The sequence below is a fragment of the Ahaetulla prasina genome, chromosome 3 (genome assembly GCF_028640845.1).
Source record: "Ahaetulla prasina isolate Xishuangbanna chromosome 3, ASM2864084v1, whole genome shotgun sequence".
In the NCBI taxonomy this organism is placed as follows: Eukaryota; Metazoa; Chordata; class Lepidosauria; order Squamata; family Colubridae; genus Ahaetulla; species Ahaetulla prasina.
The window spans coordinates 124,871,870-124,895,519 of record NC_080541.1 but is presented as its reverse complement, the minus strand read 5'-3'; the positions used below and the strand labels follow the sequence as shown (position 1 = coordinate 124,895,519).

Genomic DNA, 23,650 nt, shown 5'->3' with positions numbered 1-23,650 from the left:
TTTATTAAGGGCAATAAAGAAGCAGAAGCCTGGTTAGAATATATAAAAAAGGAAAAAGAGAATATAAATGAGAAGCAAGAATATAATGTTGAAGGGAGGCCAAAATAAAATGGTTAAAAGGAGAAGGAAGGGAAATAAAGCATTTATTAGTTGATTTAAGGGAACTGTGTAAATAGTAGAAATTGTATGTAAGAAGCAAATAAGATGAACTATACTGTTTCTTGTAAAATGGATCAGCAGATTCAATATGAAATCTAATCAGATTTAACTATGAAAATAACTGAAATTAAGATATAAAATTGAAATGTTAGAAATAAAATAATTAATTGATGTTAAAATAAGAAATTAGGAATTTAAGGAAAATAAGAGGTGGAAGGTTAACTAAGTTAAAAGGTTTCAATGTAAAAATGGAATAAGATGAAATACATTGTTAATAATAAAAAATGTGATGGGAATTTTGAGAAACATATTCAATAAATGGAGAAAAAATTGGGGTTGCTTGGATACCATTTTGGAAAATATTGAATTGAAAATGAATACAACAATGGAGAGAGAATGTAAAGAGGGATAGAAGGAGGGGAGAAGAGAAGGAGAGAGAGGAACAGAAGAAAGGGTAAAGGAGAGGAAGAAAGGGTGGGGAAACAAGAGTAGGAGAGAAGGTTAGAAAGGGAGGAAGGAAGGAGGAGTGGGGGAAAGGAAGGAGAAGGAGAGAAGGAGAAGGAGAGGAGGAAAGAAGAAAGTAGAAAAGGTTAGAAGAAGGGAGGGAAGAGGAGAAGGAGAAGAAGGATTGTTGTAAAATAAGGGAGATGGAATGGTAGAAGGGGAACCCCGAGTACACTCATACTTATTAGGATAAAAACAAACTAATATGAAAGTTAAAAGAGAATATATAAGATTAACACTAGATAACTAATTGAAATAATGTTAAGAAATTAGGATTTGAGGGTGGATGGTGATATTGTTTATATAATAAGTATAGAAGTATTAAGACAAGATAAAAAAGTAGGGAAAAAGAATATTTTGGCAGAAATTGAAACTATGTAAAGTGTATTTGGATATGATAAGTTGTATAAGATATGATTCGGTCAATACTCTGTTCATAAAATATGTGAAAGAAAAAATCAATAAAACTTGTTTCAAGAGATGACAAATATGCAAAGACCAACTTCTTGTGGCTCATCCTAATAAATAAAAATAAAATGTGTACTTCAAAGCCCTGTACACTTCTCTTACTCCCAACCATCTGATATACACAATTGTGAACGAGCAGAAAAGGATGGAGGTGTTTGGGATGCTACACAAAAAAAGTTAAACTATAGGAAAATGTTTTTTCTAGATGAAGCATCCATTCTGATAGGATGGTTCCAATTTTAGTTCCAATTTTGACATATCTAGTTCATTTTGCCTAATGTTATATCGAGGGGTTGCACTGGCTTATGAGAACCATTTGTTATATTTTCTGGAATTTTGCAAGCCAGTCAAAAGCATGGCTCAGTCACTACACCTTAATGTGCCAATCTGTTGTTCTACAGCTAGTGGCATCAGAGCAGGAATGGAGCCAGCAGAGCCAGTTCTGAATCATTTACCAGCACGCCACTGATTATAACTGGCAAAAAAATAAAGCTTTCTGTGCACATAATCCTAGGAATAAAAAAGGGGGAAAGGCTAAAACAACAAATGAGACCAATCCAGGTCTTCAATATAGTGCATTAGACTCAATATGTAATCAGGACTTGGGGCAGAATCAGAGCCAACAGTTGCATGCCATATTCTAGTTCACACAAAAGTTGCAGTTGGCTGGATCCCTCTCCCCCACCCACCCACCCACCACCCACCCCCAGCATCACAACTGCAAGAATATCAGCAAGAATACAGCACTGGAAGTGATGGGTACTGATATGCCCTAGGTCAGCGGTTCTCAACCTGTGGGTCGCGACCCCGTTGGGGGTCGAATGACGATTTGCCAGGGGTCGCCTAAGACCATCCGAAATATGGGAAGTATAATTGCGAGTCGAAGAATCGTGCTCCAATGGTTGACTCCACAAGCCAGCTGCAGGCTCTTCAAATCGCTAGCCGAATTCGGCTTCAGGCGTGATGAATTAAAAAAGAGAGAAATCTTTGCTCTGATGTCTCCCTCTCAAGCCAGCTGCAATCACTCCCAATCGCTAGCCTAATCTGGTTTCAGGCGCGATAAATTTAATAGGGGAGGAGTCTCCGCTTTAATGCCTCCGTCCTCAAGGCAATCGCAAGCAGTTCAGATTGTTAGCCAATACGGCTTCAGGCGCGATAAATTCAAAACGAAAATAATTTTACGGTTGGGTCGCCACATCGTGGGGAATTGTATTAAAGGGGTCGCAGCACTATAAAGATTGGGAACCACTGCCGTAGGTGGAGCAAGGAAATCTATGCTGTCTTCCAGTGTTGCATTGTTTTGTTTTCCAGTTCAAACAAGTCATCCAAAATACAAAGATGTACACAAGAGTTGCAAATCTCTCAATTCCCTCTCTCTCATTTACTCATTACGATAGTTATGTGACCACTCATAAAACCAACTACAGTTGTAATGAAAGGGTGTAAAGTTCCCTTCTCAGTTCCCTTCATTGTTTACACAATCTTATTGTCTCCACATCTACAAAATATTCTGTAGCCTGCTTTCAATTTATACCTAATTGAATCATTGATGGTCTATTAATGGTCTGAAAATAAAAGTGATCCAATTCTGTCTGCTTTCACATAATTTCTCATTGACATCTGTAAGCAGGTCTTCACCAGCCTGAACAGGAGAGGAGATATCATGATCATAAAATCTGTCCCATTTTATCAAGACCAGTATGCATTGTTCAACCCCTACCGTTCTGTTTGGCTGTTTCATAATCCTCCTTGCAGACTAGGCGCCCATCTTCCATGAGATAAAACTCATCCCCTGTGGCAAGTTGGCGGTTGCAGATAATGCAGGCAAAGCAGTGCAGGTGGTAGACGAAATCCTGGGCTTTTCTGACCACCTGGGTGGGTGGGATGCCCTGTTGGCATGCTGTGCATTTTGTGCCAAAACGCCTGCAAAGGAGGAAAAAAAAGTACCAATGCCTAGAAGCAGAGCAGGGTATGTACTTTGTAGAAAAAAAAAACACAATTATGATAACCGTCAGATGCAGGTTTCTAGGAAAATTTCTAATTTCATATTTTAACAATAAATGTCTGTTCTTCTGACTCTACAAATAAGCCTGCTTATTGGGTATGCCTGCTTAATCCGCAAAAAACAAGTATTTCAAGGAGTTACTTAAACTCCACGTGCGACAAACTTTTTCTTACAATGAAACCATCACATTCAGAATGATTTGTACATAAGTCATTCATACAAAGACTTTAACTTGAATTTCTGGATGTAGAAGTAGCTAAAACTGAAGTATTATCGTTTAATTGTGGAATATAAATTTATCTCTTCTTGTTGCAGAAATTCACAAAAGTATATTATCCTTCACAAGAAACTCTGAAAAAAGTGGCCCTTCAAAAGGAAGCAGAGGAAGGTGCCGAGTTGAACGCAGAAGCCAACCCAATCACGCACAACATTTGACAAAGAAGGTCTTTATCTCCGTTTGTGTAAAGTGACTGGGCTAATTGAAGGGTAGAGTTTGATGGTCCTTTTAAGCTAAAGTTAAGGCAGGGTGTACAGTTACTCCCATAAGGATATAGGTATTTCATCCACATTAGTTCTAAATAAATTACTTGTGGTCATTGCCGGTAAGGTAAATATTCAAGATTAATTTAAAGTGATAAAATCTGCAGGCTGCAATAACAGTGGCACCACACACCAGCTGAGGAGCTGTCCCTAAGAACATCTTAGCAAACTTATCCTAAAATAAGAAGAATGCCTAGCACTGTTCTTTATTAAAGACAATGTCTCAATGACACTTTTTGATAAGCTACAAATTATGGATGACAAAGCACAGTTGGCTGAATTTTCACGCCACTTTTCTTTCCACGAGCAGTTTAAGCCTTCCTCTGGTTAGCACCAGACAATTTCGCCAGGGCATGGGGGGGGGACTGCAGCCCAAAAGCACAATTTTGCTAGATTAGAAATGATCTTCTGATGACAATCAATGGGTTATAGTGGCAAAAAAAACTGATTCTATAGCTGTATTTACCTATTTATTTAAGTGGCTGCTATGTTTTCAGTCTCTTTTCTAATAATGCTAAATACAACATTTGACATTTCACCGCTATTGCCTGCCAAGTTGATACTGACATGGTTTGAACTTTAGCCATCGTTTTTCTTCTCTCAGTTTCCCTGCATTTTTAAGCCTTACAACATAAAAAAGTGATCTTATTTAGAATGGGAAAGCATGTAAAATTTTCTTTATTGGTCTAAAATGTACTACAGTACTTTTAAGTACAGGTAGTCCTCATCTTACAACCATTTGTCAGTTACAACAGCACTGAAAAAAGGACATGACCATTTTTCAAATTTACAACTGTTGCAGCGTCCCTGGGTCATGTGATCAAAATGTGTTCCCTTGGCAACTGGCATGAATTTATGACTGTTGCAGTGTCCTGGGTCATGTGATCACCTTTTTAGACCTTTTGACAAGCAAAGTCAATGGGGAAGTCAAAGTCACTTTACAATCATGTTACTAACTTAACAACTGCAATGATTCACTTAACAACGGTGGCAAGGGAGATCATAAAATGGGGCAAAACTCACTTAGCAACTATCTTGCTTAGCAATGGGCTCAATTGGGCTCAGTTATGATGGTAAGTTGAGGACTATCTATATGGACTTTGGATTCCCCTGCTCCTTCCCTTCCTGTGGCCAAAACAAATATCTTGGCTGCTTTTATTAAATGCCATCTGTCTTTCAAGGTTAATCTTTGCCAATACTCCAGATTCCATCCGCAGAGATATTTGCAGAGAGAGTTGGGGGAGGAATTATGAAAACGACAGGGACACATGACACAAGCTCCATCCCTTTTGTACATGCATTAAGATCCTGCCAACACCTCTGGCTATCAGCTTTACTATGGACTTAGGACTTCTTTCCATTGTGCATCACTTTATTTGCACAGAGAGATTCATTCGACTTTTAACTTGCTCCATTTTTAAAGGACTAACTAAACCTTATTGTTATACATTTTGGAAGTAGCAAAAAAGATGTAACCATTCCCAGGTTATGTTATTTAAGGATGAAGTATTTTTAAAAAACAATATTTTTGAAAATTCAGGGTTTTTTGTTAGGTAAATATCAAAACTCCCAACAGTTCTGACTTACATTGGTCTTATAAGTAATGAATAAATTCAACAAATAGCTGAATCTAAAAAATCAGAAGAAGAAATTTTGCTTTTCTTTAACCCAAATTCTATACTGAATTGGAACTTTAAGTCAGACTTAGTGTTACTCTTTCTGGATCAGAGTAATTGGAAGAGATGCATTTGTATTGAATAATACTTAACTTGAGACATTAAACCAACACTATGAAAACTTAAATTCAAGTTCATTTAGCCATGGTACCTCACATGGGCTGAATACTATTTCTTACCTCCCATCTACCTCCAAGTATTGCTGTTATGGGAATAATATTGAAAAAAGGAATATTATATATGCTGCCTTCACTCTCTGGAGGAAAGATGCAATCTAGCAAATAAAAGCTACACATAACTGCAGTGTATTAAGCCACATAATGCACCTGAAGCTATATCATTTAGAGGAAATGCTATGCTCTGATGCATGAATATACCTGCCAATAAGAATTACAAAATCTTGGGTGAGTCCTATTATTCAGAAAAGTCCACCCTGAAATAGTTTGAAGCCTTGTACAGAAGCTGGCCATTGGATATTAACATAAGAATTAATCCCAACTGAAAAATATCATTCTCAGGTTAAAAGTTCACTTGCTATTTTTTAAATGTTCTTTTAGCCAACAGATTAAGTTGGTTATAGCACTGTGGAAAAAAAGGGTGAGTGGAGAAAAATTCCAATTCAGTTGTAAACTTACTACAGTATACTGTTTTGTATGTTGTCAAACAGCAATATGAGAATAGGAAAACTACTTACCATACAGAAATGTTACAAGGGTTATTAAAATTATGTATGCTTATTCTTTAGGTTGCTCTGAATAACTGTACATACTATCTTAAGAACAAAATGCATTGTATCAATGTACAATACAGAATCAAAAACAAAGCAAGCTTCAAATTACTGCTGACATAAAATATATAAAATTCTTCATCAACCAGAACATTTCAATTCAGAAAAATCAGTCACAATATTTCTCAAACTAAATAATACAATCAGGAACACTTTCTTTCAAATAGCCGTTGGATAACAATCCTCCTTAAATTTTAACAGTTCTTTATTGCCTTCAGTTTTCAATTGCTCAAGAGTCCAATTTCCAGGTTGTTCAGGACCCAACCTTGACCCTGGTTGGGACTGCAAGTAGTACAGTTTGCTTCTTCATCAGGCTAATATGTTTGCTGCTAAGTACATTAGTTTTTCTAGTTCCACATGATGCACCATCCATTGTTTCCAGACCAAACACAAAGATAATTCAACATTACATCAATGGTGGGTTTCATTTACCTTTGCTACCCGTTTGCACATGCGCAGAATGTATTTGATGATGTCCGAGTGGGTGGGCAGAGCCTCCCACTGCCACTGCTACCAGTTCTCCCAAACCGGTGTGAACCGGTAGCAACCCACCACTGCATTACATGAAATCTAAATGTGTACTTGCCCAAGTATGAACTACAAAAGATAATCAGGTATTTGTTACTACAATACTCACTTAGCTGTGTACTATCAGTTATTAATCTAGAAGTATTCTCAAACTACTGATTTGAGAACTGGTGGAGTGGTCAGATACACTCAGGAAAAAAATAATTTGTCTCTATATTATGTAGAGCTTTAAAGGTAACAAATAGCAGTTTAAACTTCACCCAGAAAGAACCTGGGAGCTAGTGCTATTTAAGCAGCAGTAGCATAACATGGTAAAATCGAAAGGTGCCCAGCACTGCTCTAAATGCCACATTCTGTATCAGTTGTATCTTCTGGATGGTCTTCAATGTTGACTTGAAGGTACCCTTTCAAGAAGCATTCAAACTAGTATAATTACATCTTCAATATAATTTGAAAATCTGTCATAGCAGAGCTCTAAGGACTTCAACCCAGGAATAATCAGAGGAGATAACAACACTTGTTATATGACTTGGAGAAACTCTTCTGGACACCTAAATGAGAATGCAATGGAAACACTGCCCTCTTCATTGCCCTCAATGCCCATGAGAGATGTGCCTAATACTTGCCTGACTGCCTTCATGATAAAATGCTACATTATTAAAATATGGCCATCTTCCACCCTTTTTCATGACAGAGATTTCCTCTGCTCCCAAATTAGGGTAGAGAAACAACTAAGAGCAGCTATGTTGGTAGCCTACTGTGCTCACTTTAATAGGTGTGCTGATCAAATTGCTCCTTGCTATTAGAAATTCTAACAGAGCATTCCATCCAATTTTGTTAATCTAAAAGCAAATATTGTAATAGGCCTTATCTTACAGGAAGCCACTGATACATCACCATGTTCACCAGCTTTAGTTTTTAATATTATCTAGGTTGCAACCTCCTCACAGCTTACAGAAAAAGACTAACCCGAAGTATGTTCTGGCCTGTGCACCAGCCTGAGGACAAATGGAGGCAGTTTAATTGGTTTTACTGAGACCAGGAAATTCTGAACCAGACAAAGGTTCTCTTGGTGTCAATGCTGAAGTCCTTCAGAATGACCAAATATGGGTTCTCCGGTATTATAATGGACATCCTCAATCAGATCAGTCAGGGAGGCTGTTGAGCTGCACAGTGAGTGGTCATTCCCAATTCTATCTTGCTCACTCAAACATTTCAGAGATTTGCCAGTAAATATAAACCTTTAATTATCACAGCAATGCCTCATCATTAGCTATCTAGCCTAGGCTTTTGCAGAATTGGAACTGCAGGTGGGAAAGTTAGTTGCTAGTTGTCCAGTAGCCTTTTTATTCAGAATTAAGTTATGGATGAGGACAACTTTGTTATGAATTCAAGAAGCAGAGGGCAATAATATCTCCAGGCAAGGAACCAAAAGCCATGAGACCAATGCATTAGAAAGAAAGGCAGGACCATTAAAAGAAAGAATCTGCATATTTGTGTCCTCTAAACAATGCCATGCCATGCAACCCCATCCCATGTATTTGCTTGTTTGTTTAACAAATTTATAAAGCCAACCACACAGAGGTGACTCTTGATGGATTACAGCATCTATCCTTTTCTCAGATTGCAATCAGCTATATGTGGGTCTCTCATCTTCGGTAGAGGACTAATCTATTGGTCTCCAAAGCCCAAAAACTTAAGTTAGCCAAGACGAAGAGTGAATAATTAATTATTTGAAGTACATTCAAATGTTTTCTCCATGGACTTTCTAAATAGTCTAACCAAGCTAATCTGATTCCCTAATGATCTATTTGCTATAGGAACTAGCACTTTGTCCCTGCTTGTTATTTTCAAATCTACACTTAAAATATTGGAGACATTCTTCTTAAAAAAAAAAAATCACATGCAGTTCAATTTGCAATGTTCATGCCTGCCAAACCCCTCCCTAGAGAAGCATGCACTTAATCTGTTTAATGTGTGGGTTACATGCAGCTGCAATGTCTTTCTCCCCCCCCCCCCATTAGAGATGGACAAAAGTTCTTGAGAACAGAATTTTAGTTCACCAAGACAGCACCTTAATATTACAGCTTGCTTTCCCAATTTGCAGATTGCTTGTTTTCAAAGACAAAGAAAAAAAGCCTAAAATGTATTTGTAGAAATTTGTCTTCTAATTCCTATTAGTCACCCAATACATGACAATTATTTCAGCTACAAGAGGGCTGGAAACTGATCATTTAATCTATACAAAAGAGATGCTTAATAATTTAGTGGTCAAGGGCCACATGTTGCCCAGAATAACTTACACAGATAATAGAGCAAACGTCTGAACTTTTCAATAATTATACTGTTACTCAAAATAATATCAGACCTGTGCCAGACTATGCGGTGTTACAAATCTGATCCCAAAAGACATTCTGGAACATGGAGGGGCTGAATGTAGCAGCCTTCACAGCAGTTGTATGATCCCAGGAAGACATGGGGTTGTTTTAAGGAGTTATACGCAGGTGCTACTTTCACCTCCTTGCATGCTCTGAAGCACAGTTCTATGGCACTGATTTCCAAAACTGAACAGCCTTAAGTGAATACAGACCTACTGTTGTATTAATATTTATATTAAAGTAGCTAGTTAGTAAACTAGACAATGAATTTCCTTGTGGGAAGCTGATTAGGAAGCATCAGAAATCTTCCTCCTCCCTCCCTCTTCCTTCCTTCTTGTTGTTTCCTTTCTCCCTTCCTGTCCTTTCTTTCCTCCCTCACTGTTATTTCCTTCTTTCTATCCTTCATCCCTTCTTTTTTCTCTGCCTCCCTTCATTCTTTTGTTACTGTTCCTTCCTTCCCTCCCTCCCTCCCTTCTTCCTGCTTTCCCTCTTTCTTTCCTTTCCTTATCTTCCCTCTCCTTCCCAGCAGGCAAGTCAATGCCTGTTGCTAGCTGAGGGAATGACCAAGAGATTGCAAGAGAGTAACTGGGAACCTGGAACCTTAAAAATGAGCATCCCATGACCACAGCAGCAGCCTGAATTGCTGAAGCAGCAACAGCCCGGCAGCACTGAAACACCAATAACTTTCCCAAATTTGATTCCCTCAAGAAGTCATGAAACCCAGATTTTGGATGCTTGTGTAAGTTAATTTATTTGTGATACCTTGTTGCCTTGTGATGGACCATTTTGTCCAGTTAAAGGTTATGGAAATGAAAGTTTTAATAGTATACAGATGTCTTCATTTGCTCTCATAATAATGGATTGTAAGGTTACTCCATAATGCAAATTATAGAGATATGTGCATTATCTCTCGGTTTTTGAACTTTAGGGTTGGAGAGTATTGAGTACAGCCAAGAAAATAGACAAATCTATCATGAAACAAATCAACCCAATTGTTTTTTACTCAAGACACAAGGTTCAGATTACTCTATTTGGGTCATATTATATGAAGACTAATTCCAGAGAGCTGTTCTTCATATAATATGTTCCAAATAGAAAAAGAATCTAATGCTAGCAAAGGTAGAAGGAAAAAGAAGAGGGTGACCAACAGCAAGGAGGATGAACAATAGCAGTGAGTGCACTGTTGGAAGACTTGAATGATCAGATTGGGAACAGGTTGTCATGGAGACAGTCTATATGTATAGTTGCTAGGAGCAAAATATGACTTGATGGCACTTATCAATCAATCAATCATTCAATGTGTAGTGGAGTTGCCTTTGTGTTGGAAAAAAATTGTGATGAGAAAAGTAGATAAATTGGCAGGGAGTGCTGTTCTTCCAGCAAAGAGTTTCTACTGGATCTGAGTGCCTTTCTTTCTAGAAACAGCCTGTTTGGGTCCAACCCAATATACACAAGAACACAGAAGTTACCTTGCTCACTATCAGGCAAAGGAAATATGCAACTGATTGAATGATAAGTTTATGATATGAGAGATCATTGTAGGAGCTTTTCTGCACAAACAGAAAAACTGATCTCTCAGGCAAAACTCATCAAAAGCACCACCAACAGTGACATTAACCCAGACACTTGACATACTTTTGTTTATGCCAATAAAATAAGTTTTCCTCTTCCTTTAATAGATTTGGATTATTTTCTAAAGCCAGCTATTTTCCATCAAGCTAAAGCACATGAAGAGACAAGAGTTTGCAGAAAGACAACTGGGATCTCATTAAAAAAAAAAAATACTGTCACTGCTACCGGGTTGCTGTCCGTTGTCCTGAAACTAAAGGCAGTTAACATTTCTCAGGTCTTGCATCTTGCATACATTTCTGCTGCCTCATTTCACATTATTCTCTAATGGACTTTACAATTAAGACTTTTTTTACAGCTGGCAGTATCAAACTAGACTTTCCAAAGTCCAATATCTACTTCCTCATCTAAGGCTTAGACCCACTGATTTAGTACAGTCCTTCCTACCTGGATAGCCAGAAACTCCAAGTGCCATGATTACATTTTAATACATTTTTTTGCTTCCATTCACATGATGTGAAAACTGTTCTGCTCTTGTAAAAAACATGTCTTTTAATGGCATCTGTCAGAGCCTATCAACCATCAGAAAATGTGGCTAAGTAAATAATGCCATTTGTTATTTTGGGCAGGAGCAGCAACCACTGGACATTGCATCAATCAGTTTTTAAAAGGCAAATTAATAATAGGATATATGGTGGCATAAACACATTAACATGGAAAATTCATTCAATTCCTCCCCCAGCAAATACTCCTCTGGGTAATATAGTAATAACCAGGCCCCTGAAAGGGAATGGCTAGCTGTAACACTAATGTTCAGCAGCCAAAGAATTTGCAGGGGATCGGATATACTGGTTCAGTTGTATTCCTCAAAAGAACTCTTCACATTTTAGATTTGAAGATTTAATCCTGTACCTAAAAACAAAAACAGATATGAAATAAAAACTACATACCTGATATATGCATTAAAGAGACAAAATTGGCAGCTTTTTCCAATCGAACAAATGTTTATGTGAATGTGGCCATATCTGTAATTTACAATTGAGATCAAGAAGCACACCTTTAGGTTGGCAGACTCTTTCAAAAATTTCAGCATGATGTTTTTCTCAGACCCTAGGACTAACTTTTAAGCTGCTCTGCCTCTGACATAAGCATCTTATTCCTGCGTTCTTGTTCTTATTTTCTACCTAGGTTCTTCATCTGCCAGCAAGAACAGACACTCTATCAATTCTGGGAGTTGAAGTCTACCAGGCTTAAAGTTGCCAAGGTTGGAGAACCCTGCCCTAGAGCTTGGCCATTATTTGAGATGCTGCCATAGCCGTATATAATGCTATCAGTGTGATAACCTTTATATAACAGCTTTTTCCAAAAAAAAAAAAGGGGTGTGTGATATGTTGGGCTTCCACTTCCATAATAATTGAGAACTAATGAAATTAGAAATCCAACCTATGCAGAATATCCCATAATAAAGAAAGCCTACTCTAGAGGGATCATCTAGAAATAGAAGCCAAGTCCTGATTAAATCGGTAGAAAAGTGGTGACAGGATGATATTCAGTTCTGAAAATATCTAAGTGAGGCTAGAACTAATGAGTCTCACTTGACACTTGAGATGAATTTTCCCCTGAACCAAATATGATTGTGATTGTTAAGCCAGGAGAAGCAGCTGTAGCACTTCCTCAATTACACCATTATAAACAGCATTTTATATACTTTTTCCTATATCAAAATAGAATAGAATAGAATAGAATAGAACAGAACTTTATTACGGTCATCGACCAGCAATAGACATACAATATATTATTATTATTATTATTATTATTATTATTATTATTATTATTATTATTATTATTTTATTTACACAAAATGACAGTATACACAGTAAATGAGATAACTATGCTGGATTTCGTATCACAGATCACTAGTCGAACACTTCCCAAGTGTTTAGGACTGTGTGATGAATTATGTGAGCAGATCCCAGTAAGGTGGCCTTCTGCAACTGACCAATGGAGATCTTGTCAGCGCCAATTGCCTTTAAGTGCTTGCCTAGGTCTTTAGGCACAGCTCCCAGTGTGCCGAGTACCATTGGAACCACCTGCACAGGTTTATGCCGGAGTCTCTGCAATTATTATTATTATTATTATTATTATTATTATTATTATTATTATTATTATTATTATTACAGCAACATTAATATTGGATAATAACTTCCCCGTTAAGAAATTAAATACATACATGATCTCAAACTGTTAGGGTCACTCCCTAATTTACATGAGTGGAGAGCCAATAAGTATGTAAATAATATATTTTTCCAAAAATTGTTATAGATATCTCCAAAAATTGGCACAAGTTGACAGCTATAATTCTCTAACCATTTTTTTTTCTTGTGGACATTGCAGCAACACTTTCCTATATTAAGGGTGTGCAACTTCCTGAGTTGGAGGCCACAACTCACTTCAGATGCAAAAGTCTTTCCAGTGACCTCTGTTTTAATAGAAGGTTCATGGTATATTTGGGGTTTCTCCTTCCTATCCCCTGTTAGCCTTTTAGCAGTGGGAATGGGAGCAGAAGGAATCTTGGAAGGAAACCATTCCCATTTTCACCATTAGCAATTCTGCCCACACAAAATAATAAAAATCTGGGCATATTTTAAGCTATTTTGTGGGGCTTTGTTGCTGGAATAGGACCAGTTTGCATCCCATTCCTTCTGGTTCCCATACCTGCCCTTGTCTTTAACAAAGTGGGAAATTGTTAACCTTTCTTCATATATTAGTTCATGTTTATTTTCTATCTATATAAAATTGAATAAAACTGATATTTTAAAAGTGGGGATTGCATCTCAGAAAACCAACCATTTTGTTTCTGAATTTTGGGGTGTTGGAAGAGAGGTTGCTCACCTTGAAACATGCACATGGATAATTCTAACTTCTGTCATTTGATACTGTGCAGTATGTGGAGATAAATTGCATGATTTCTCTTTCATCCTGATGCTATAGGCATGCAACACATCCACTGGGATCCATGTGATATGTAAGATCTCCTTAGTATACATCTTTTATAACATTTTTGTTTGCTAACAGAAGAACAGCATGTTCTCATTCTGTGGCAAAGAAAATGCCTGTTGTGCAGAAAGTCCCAACTTTAACCCTCATCATTAAAAAATATTTTTAAAAATAAGCAAGAAAAGCACATATACACATCCTTCAGAGATTTAAGTTGCTATAAGATAGCTTTGCATGGATAAACCTGTCATTTGTGCAAGGTATGAATTAATATAGAAAGCAAAAATAAATGCAAAGCAGTTTCACTGCTACTGGTGGATTAAGTTGAATACATTTGTTTTAGGATATGTGTTATATATCAACATTATGGTAAAATGATATTATAAACAGGAGATTTTGATTCTGACATATATGCAGCCATACTTACTAACAAATAAGTAACAAAACCTAGCAATTTGGACTAAGAAAACCTAGCAGATTGGAATGTGATGGTATTTGGTTTTTGGTCATTCAGAAGGTATTGGACAATGATGTACAAAATGCTCTAGTTTCAAACAGTTCTGAATTTAAAATGCCCTATTTTGCACCTTGGAACAATAATTTTGCATTCCAAACACGATGTTCCTACCTTTCTGGAAGTGTTTTTTGCTTCAAGCAGTTGCTTCAAGATTGAAATGCTTCCAAGATTATTCAAAAAACATATACTGAACTGAAAACAACTGTTTCAAACTTGAATAGAACATTTACATTCAAAACTAAATTCAAAACATTTTCATACCTTCAACAGTCAACGAAAAATTCATCAGGTCCCAATAATATTCATAATCAGAGGTAACATTAGGTCCTTAGAAAAGAGACAATAAAGCAGGATGTACTGCAAAATTTCAAAAGCACCCAAGTCACAAGGATAGATTCTATCACTATAGGGGATCCTGAATCTGCTTTCCATATCTGCTGAAGAATATTAAATCAGAAGTAATATTTTATTGCTATACATGAGGTCAGGAAATAACTTTTCTTACAATAGAATTATATTGGTACAACTCTCCATTGTTGAAATGTTCCCTACACCTGATTCATCTTATCAAGCTGAATCAGGTATAGGGAACATTTCAACAATGGAGAGTTGTACCAATAGAATTCTATTGTAAGAAAAGTTCCTCAGCTTTAACCATTTTCCCTTTCCTATATTCTTTCATTTTTCATGACAATTTAATGCTTATTTGTCCAACAATATTATTCCATTGAATTAAATACAGAATTGGCTCTAAAGCTTATGCTGACTGGTGCCCACACGAGAGCCGTTACTTCCTTTAAAACTGGCTTATGTAATGCCATTAGAGGGGTTTTAACTAAAAGGAAACATGCAGTTATGCTCAGCAAATCAAAATCAGCCATTTTTTTACTTCCATTCCCATTCTCCAGAGAGATCCAAATAACTGATAAAATGAGCGGGATATTAACTGCTGGATTAAAAAGCTATAGACTCCCAGAGAAAAATGTTACCTGCAGCCATATGTACAGATCTTTTATGGAAGACCCCTACAGAGAGACATAAAGGCTGCACATGTTACACAGGGCCAGCCATTTTGGTACCATTTAAGAACAAGCAGGCATGGATTTAGAGAGTTATTATGTGGAACTGAGATTCCTTTAAGAAAGGGGGGGCTGAATTTGCAGAGGGGTCTGGTTTCCATGTCTCCCTCTTTTATTCATGTGTATTATTTCTTTGAACTCAAGGCCAATAGTGTTTTTTCATTAGGAAGTCAATAAATAAGTAGGTAAGTATGTATATATTAATAGTGAATTTAACCAAGGAGTTGTAGTAAAGTTGGGGGAAATGTCTGAAATTGGGGCAATTTCACTCATTTTGGGATTGCTATGAAAAGCAAGGAAATAATTTGGATGTTAAGAATTTGGGTACCCAGGGAGGCAGGAAAGAGGAAAATGGCGCATAGATAGACAAGGAGAAATAAATATAGAAATTACAGGTGGAAATAACCACAGACTAGAGAAAATCCTACAAGGATATATGAATAAGGGCCTTACATTCAAAAGGGGAGGTGATCCACAGAACTGACAAGGAGAAATAAAACTGAAACATTTGAAAAAGAAATTAAAAAATATGGAGTTGTGGGTCCACCCAAAGATAGAGATAATGATTGATGTAAGCAAGAGTTTGACCAGAGTGAGACCAAGCATGGATGAAATAGCTAGGAGAAATAAAAAGAATACTGCAGTGGGAATCTATTCTTATTAGGGGAAGAGACAGAAACATATGTAAAACCTCAACTGTGGGTATGGCAGGAAGGAGGGAGAGACAAGGAGGAATGAGAAGGAAGAAATGAATCGTATTTGGAACTAGCAGAGACTCCCCACGACCACCCTCTTCCTCAGGGCAGCAAGATTACTCATGGCAAAACTCATGAACAAGAGATGAAGAAGGAAGATATGAGGTTTTGTGCAAGAAATGCCAGATCAAAAATTGGCTGCTATGTCCATTTTATTTATTTTTTTATTTGCATTTATATCCTGCCCTTCTCCGAAGACTCAGGGCGGCTTACACTGTGTTAAGCAATAGTCTTCATCCATTTGTATATTATATACAAAGTCCACTTATTGCCCCCAACTATCTGGGTCCTCATTTTACCTACCTTATAAAGGATGGAAGGCTGAGTCAACCTTGGGCCTGGTGGGACTTGAACCTGCAGTAATTGCAGGCAGCTGCTGTTAATAACAGACTGTCTTAGCAGTCTGAGCCACTCAAGGACCCTTGAGTCCATGTGATGCAAAACTCAGGGAGTTTATATGTTAGGAGCTGAGAAGCAGTTTAGAAATTTACCTAGGAAGAGAAAAAAATGGCCTGAAGATTTACATTATGTTCCTCTGCTAAGCTATAGCTTAGCAGAGGAACATAATGAACACATTATGGAATGGGGGAGCAAGGGTAAGAGTGGCTTACTTGGATGGCCTAAAAGGGAGGGAGGTCCACTGTTAGAACTCCCCCTTTGGGTTGGCAGCAGGCTTGATGAGTAAATAATCCAAGAGCTACAAGAATTTCTGCTTGGAAAACCTCTGGGGGATTCAGCTCAACAAACCCAGGACCAACTCCATTGTCAAACAGTACATAAATGGTACATCCTGTTTATTTACCACCAGGGTCCCTAAACGCAAGGGGAAAAGCACATGCATCCCATTCCCTTTTTCGATTTGTGTTTTAGATCTTCCTTCTGGAGATTCCTCAGTTGCCTCCCCATATCCACGTGTTCCTCCTCTTCTAGGGCAATCTACTCCTTGCTTGCAGTGTCTCCAACAGGCTCTCTGAATGCCTGTGACTGCAACAGGCACTTCCATTAAGACATTTTGCATGTACAATCTTCTTCCCACTCCTTGCCCAATTGTTGGACCTGGTCTACACAGTGCTAGCAGAATGAAATGGTGGGGGTGATGGCATGCCTTTATGCTGCTACCGGTAGTTGCAAGACCCTCTGCAATTAATAAAATCCCCTGCAACTAATAAGTGGATACATATGTAGTAAAAAGGTTGTAAGAGAGAACTCCAAAATGACACTAGCCTACCTGGTATGCTTAGTCTCCCATTTCCAGATACTGCCACCTCATATTTAACCATATCGATGAAGCTAATCAGTCAAATTAGGAATACCTTCTTTTTTATTGCAACCATCCCTCCAGCAACCATAAAAGCTGCATCTTGAAAGCATCATCATCATCATCATCATCATGACACTTTATAAATCTGCAGAGAACTATTTCCCTCTCTCTCCCCCCCCCCTCATCCCCTGCATACATGCAACCACATGTCACATGTTCTTCCCTTGCTAATGACAAGGGAGGGAGGGAGGGAAGGTTGCCAGGCAGATGCTTTTGATATCAAGCAATAGAGCCAAATAATGAAAAAGAGATGAGGGGGCATCATTTCCTGGATTACATTTTCCTTTCACCTTTATACTGAGCTGGGCTGGTTCTATCCTACAGATAGAAATCATGTAGAAATATGTATGTTTTGTGTACTTGGGAATCTACTTTACAAGAGCATTTCTCTTTCTAGATTCATATCTGGAGCAAATTGGGCAAGTGGTAGACTTCCAGAGGGAAGGATACTGTGAATCATTCATCACCCATATCAGAGGTGAGTTTCAGCAGGTTCTGACAGTTCTGGACAACTGGTAGCGGAAATTCTGAGTAGTTCGGAGAACCGGTAGTAAAAATTCTGACTGGCCCCGCCCCCATCTATTCTCTGCCTCCCGAGTCCCAGCTGATTGGGAGGAAATGGGAATTTTGTAGTAACCTTCCCCTGGATTGGGAAGGGAATGGAGATTTTACAGTATCCTCCCCCTGCCACGCCCCCCAGCCACACCCACCAAGCCATGCCATGCCCACCAAGCCACACCCACAGAACCTGTAGTAAAAAGATTTGAAATCTACCATTGACCCATATGCAGCAAAAGCCTCTAGACTTTGCTTTGGTGCATAGCAAGGATAGCTTCCTGAACATTTTCACTGTCAGTTTTTTAAAAGCAAGTGTTTCTCTTTAGTGACCAGGAGTGATCACAGAGAGAAAAAGATTTTAAGAAAACTCTGGCCACAGGTGCATTTCGATGCTTCAGAAAGAGATTTCCATATAGCCATTGGACCTCCCCAAGATTAGCAGATGCAAGAATATCTGATAAATGCAAATATATATACAACTTTGCAAGATTTTTGTTCATGTAAGTATGCAATTCTGGGTCTTTCTAAGGCACGATTCTCCAACTGAGCTTTCAGCACAGAGGGATAAAGGATCAGCAGCTTTTCCAGGATGCTTCCATGTCTCAATGTTGGTTTTGAGCTATAAAATCTTGTATATGGTCCTGGCGCTTTTAGAATTCAGGAGGGCTGTTTTGTTAGATGTGTTGTGCTACTTTAATTATCCCTGTTGTTTTAAATTGATTGTTTTATGATATTTATGATGTTTTTATGTGAGCTGCTCAAGGTTTGTAGACTTGGGCAGGATATAAATTATGCAAATAAATAATCTGGATTATGACAGATTGATAGCAATGCACCACTCACGCAAAACAAAACCTAAGCACACACATTATTTTTTCCTGCTGTTCTGTAAAATAATCAAATATTTCTAGCCTACCTTTGTAAACAATTAATTCTGAAGAAACTAGTTATTTACTATCGGCAGGCTAGAGATGTTTATTTACTTTACAGATGGAATAATTAGTGAACCCAGTATTTATTTTCTGTTAATTTACATTCAAATAAATATTAAATACCGAGACCCAAAATGTTAATAACTGGGATTGTCCATCAAAATAACTAAGTGGATTAGGTGGCCTTTCCCCCACTGATTCCAGAGTGGACATACATTACCTACTATTTTTTTTTCTGCCAGTTCTAGGCCTGACCTGGCTGCCTGCCAAACTATCAAGGCCACTGAGTTCCTTGGCACTGATCTTAGAGGCCATGCCCTTCTTCCAGCCCGCTCATCTCATGCCTTGATTTTCCCCTGGGGGCAAAGCAGCTGCACAAAATAAATCAGGATTTGATTAACAAATTATAAAATTCAAAAGAATTCATTTTCAATGCAAAAGGGTTTGGTAAATGCTGGAGGATGTCTTGGGTTAAGCTTTCTTCGGGTGGGACATTTGCTCTAAGTTTTCTTCTCTCTCTCAGAGTTACTGTTCCTCTTCCACTGCCGGGCTTGTGCTTTACGAACAAACATTATTCCTGGCTTCTCCCCTGCCTGCCTCCTCCCCTCCCCAGCTCTAGGCTTAGTTGGGAATTAGCACCAGAAGACCAAGCAGATGGTCCAAGCATCCTAAGGGACTCCATCTTAAAGGAATAGGCTTGTGGGACCTTGATAAGGCAATCCTATATGGGTCAGTACAGAAAAAAGCAACAGAATTCAATGGAATTGAAAGGCACATGGAATTACAGCCTGAATAACCAACATCAAGAAAATGTTGACTAGAGAATCCAAATCAAATACATTCCCCTCCCTTCCCAATATAAGACAGGGATAGGTATTCTTGGCTGAAGTCATAGGTTCTATTGTATTATGAATGCTGTTCCAAAATAGCATTACATATAGAAGTCATCAAAGCATCAGGATAAGCGATTATGAATGATTTTTTCTAAAAAAAAATCTCATAGCAATAGTCTTTTCAAAAGATCTTGTAAGTCTGATCTCAAGTCATCAGCATAGTTTGCCAGAGGCAATGCCATTTTAGGACTGCACTGACATTTAAGTAGCATCTCTTTAGCTCGCCCTTTTAACAACCCCACTATACCATCCCTCAATTACCCCCTTGCCACCTCCCCAAAACAAGGGCATTTCAGGCCATTGCCCATGGCCAGACAGTAGTCCTGCAAGCCTTCCAAGGCATCTTGGATAGCTTTTCTGTACCTACTTGAAGAAGTCTTCCTTGCAATAGACACTTCCAGATCTGGAAAAGCAACGTTCTGCCAGCTGCATCTGGCAATCTGCACACTTGAGGCAGGAGCCGTGCCAGTGTCGATCAAGGACTTTCAGGATGAACTTATCCAAGATGTGCTGGTTGCAGCCAGCACACTGGGGGATCTCTGGCAAAGGAAGAACAAGAACAATATCAGCAACAAACAACAAACATTTCTGCAAAGCATGAAAAGACTGCAGCGAGCAGGCAGATCTGATTGGTGGAGGGGACTTGGGGGTGGATTTAATTGTGCACAATTAAATATGAAGGAGATACTTGAATCACATGGGAATGAGGTTGTAAGTTTAACCCTGTTTTATTATTTCCAACTTAAAATTCTCTTTCCCACATTTTCCCCAGTGAAGGAAACCTGCAGGAACCTGAACATGAAGATCATGGAATGTCCATTTTTAACAGGGGAAAAAGTGGAAGGTGTTGGTTTCCTCTAGTTTTTATCAGCACCACTCACTGCTATTAAATTCTAAGCAACAACAATTCCATACCACCACCTCCATTACCATCATTTCCATGTAGATTCTAGCATAATATTATGACTGAAGATGATTCAAAGTCTTCTATATTTTACAAACAAATCTGGCCTGTTTAAAGTCAAACATCTTGCTTTTTTTTATCATTTAAAAAGCTTGGAAACTTTTATAATCCAAGTTCAGTCTGAAATTCATTTACAAGTACTCCTTGACTTACAACAGTTCATTTAATGACTGCTGAAAGCTACAACAGCACTAAAAAATGTGATTTATGACCATTTTTCACAGTTACAACCTTTGCAGCATCCCCATGATCATGTGAACAAAATTCAGATGATTGGCCACTAGTTCATAGTTAAGACCGTTGCTGTGTCCCAAGGTCATGTGATCATGTTTTGCACCTTCTGATAAGCAAAGTCAATGGGGAAGCCAATTCACTTAACAACCAGGATACTAAATTATCAACTGCAGTGATTCATTTAACAACTGTGGCAAGAAAAGTCATAAAATGGGACAATGAGACACTTAAATGTCTCACTTAACAAAAGAAATTTTGAGCTTAATTGTAGTCATAAGTTGAGGACAACCTGTATTTAGCCTTACCCAATGTAAGCTCGAATACAAATTCTATCATCTATTCATCCATAAACCATTGGTAATTTTTAAACATTTTAGGCTCTGCAGCTAGAAAAGCCCAAATTCTGTAGTCAAATTGTCAAATTTGGGAGGATGTAATATATATAGATGCAGCTCACAAAAATTAAAGAGCAAGACATCAAGGTCAGGGTAAAACTGGAAAGCACATAATAAGTAGGATCGAGAAACTCGTGTAGGATCTATGTTCCTTTTCCCCAATTTTAGCTTTGATTTCTTTTCTGAAATTAAAGCTGGGATGTTCAGATTTCTGCCAAGGCAAACCATGTTTATTAAGGATATTCAGAAACTTCCATAATATATTGTTATCATTTTGGATCATGACTAAAATTCAAAAGAAAAGTGACATTACAGTTTGGACTGCTTCAGTTTCTTGCCATCTAAAATCAATTCTGTTTTTCTTATCAGATGGAAAATATTATCAAATATTTTTTTTTGTTTTTTGTTTACATTTATACCCCGCCCTTCTCCGAAGACTCAGGGCGGCTTACAATGTATAAGGCAATAGTCTCATTCTATTTGTATATTTTTTTACAAAGTCAACTTATTGCCCCCCCAACAATCTGGGTCCTCATTTTACCTACCTTATAAAGGGTGGAAGGCTGAGTCAACCTTGATTAAAACAGTAGCCAAACAAAATAACTCACAGCATAACATACAGTTTCATAGTCTCTGCTGGCCATTAAGGCTGTGTAGCATTGTAAAAATATGCAGATTCTTAGTTTTCTAAGAATCTTAGTTTAAAAGAAACTAGGGGGAAAACCATGTTGACTCAATAAAAAACAAAACTATTGCTTTTAAAGGCTTTAAAATTTTAATATTGTCATGACAACTCTTTTTTCAGAGGTTTTCTATTTTTGCAATGTAAGATCTTCATATTTCTAACAGATGGGATTTTTTTGTTCCTTCTTTCTAACATATTGATCAGTCAACTCTGAAGAATTAGTTGTAGTGACTATACTAAACATCCTCCTTTTAAAATCTTTTCCAAATTCAAACTTCCTTCCTTCCTTCCTTCCTCCCTCCCTTCCTTTTGGCATAATTCCTTGTGTCAAACTGTGGAATCCAGACATTCAATAAGTGACAGTTCTACTGCAATCATTTTTATACCCCAGGAAACTTCACCTGTTAATTTCTGTCTGACTGATTTCTGTCAGTAAAAGCTAGCAAGAAATGGTTTGGAAAGAATAGCACACTAAGTTTGGATTCCATCCTGAGAAATCCTGTAATTAATGATATGACCTACATTTTCCCAACAAAAAGATTAAAATAGACATAATATCACAATAGAAATGCAGTACATTTCACCATAGTGGGAGAGGCTGTGACTTGTGTGCCTGTTCAATCCAGATAGTAAATTAGGATGGTGACTTCCATGGCTTCATCTACCCAGTCTTATTATGCTTCATATTTAAACCAGACTTGTACTCAACAGGTCTTCAAATAAAGGATTTTCCTATGTAAAACAGGACACATGATCATCCTATACTTTATCAACCATTTTAACAAGGTACAGAGAAATAAATGATCTTAGTATTTAAACAGATCCAGCATTCAGGAGAGCTGGAGATTAGAAAAAATGGATGGATGGTTTTGCCTCCATAAGATGTTTCAACCTTCTTAACCTTTATTAGGGCTTTGGTACATATATACAATACATGAAGGATTTATTTCCACACATGATTGAAATCAGTGCCAAAAATCTACATAGATAATACATGTCTAACAAATCAAAAATATTTGTTCTTGGGAAACCAGAGACAAGATAAAATCCAGCGCTGTTTAAATTCAGTTTTACAATACCTAACATGTATGTCAGAGAAAACCTGCAGAGTTTCCTAGAATTGGTGTAATCTTTGTATTCTTCTGACATGCCGTGCATAAATTAAAGATGGCTCTTCAGTGGTTATAAATAAAAATAGACAGGGACTGCCAATTTTTTGTTTATGTGAGGCCAAGCCTGGAGAGTCAAGGATGCGAAATGCTGGATGAGGTTGCTAAGTGGGCAAAGCCTGGCAAAAGGTACCATTTTGCTGAATTTTGACCGCTATCCTGCTTGCGTGACCAAGTTCAGGCTTATTAGTCAGACCAGTAAAATATAGTCTGATTGGGCACTCTGTCTCTACATGAGTCATCTGTCTGCAGGAGAAATAGGTAGGGTATACAGCTGCAAAGAGCTGTGAGTTCATGTCTCTTTTCTGTTTGCCTATAGTTCCAAATAATGGAAGATGTTGTAAAGTCTGCCAGGGGAGATTTCCCAGTAAAAGCAATGCACATAAATTCTAATATATATGTCTGAAGAAAAGATTGATTTCTGAAGAAGCAAACCACAGAGCAGATATGGTGTAATATTTCAAGAGATGTTTATGCATCAGAGGCTTCTTTCTATTCCTTCCCCCTCTTTTCCCTCCTTTTTCGGGGAAAGGAGGC

General features: G+C 37.8%; 1 protein-coding gene across 1 annotated transcript in view; it reads right to left on the bottom strand.

Moving 5' to 3' along the window:
* Positions 1 to 23,650, bottom strand: part of LHX4 (LIM homeobox 4) — a 55,295-nt gene that overhangs the window by 7,976 nt on the left and 23,669 nt on the right. The window contains exons 2-3 of the mRNA XM_058177064.1: positions 20,034 to 20,205; positions 2,852 to 3,054 (exon numbers count right to left, since the gene is read on the bottom strand). Of these exons, the coding sequence (XP_058033047.1) occupies positions 2,852 to 3,054; positions 20,034 to 20,205 (375 nt within the window). The remainder of the gene's footprint in view (positions 1 to 2,851; positions 3,055 to 20,033; positions 20,206 to 23,650) is intronic.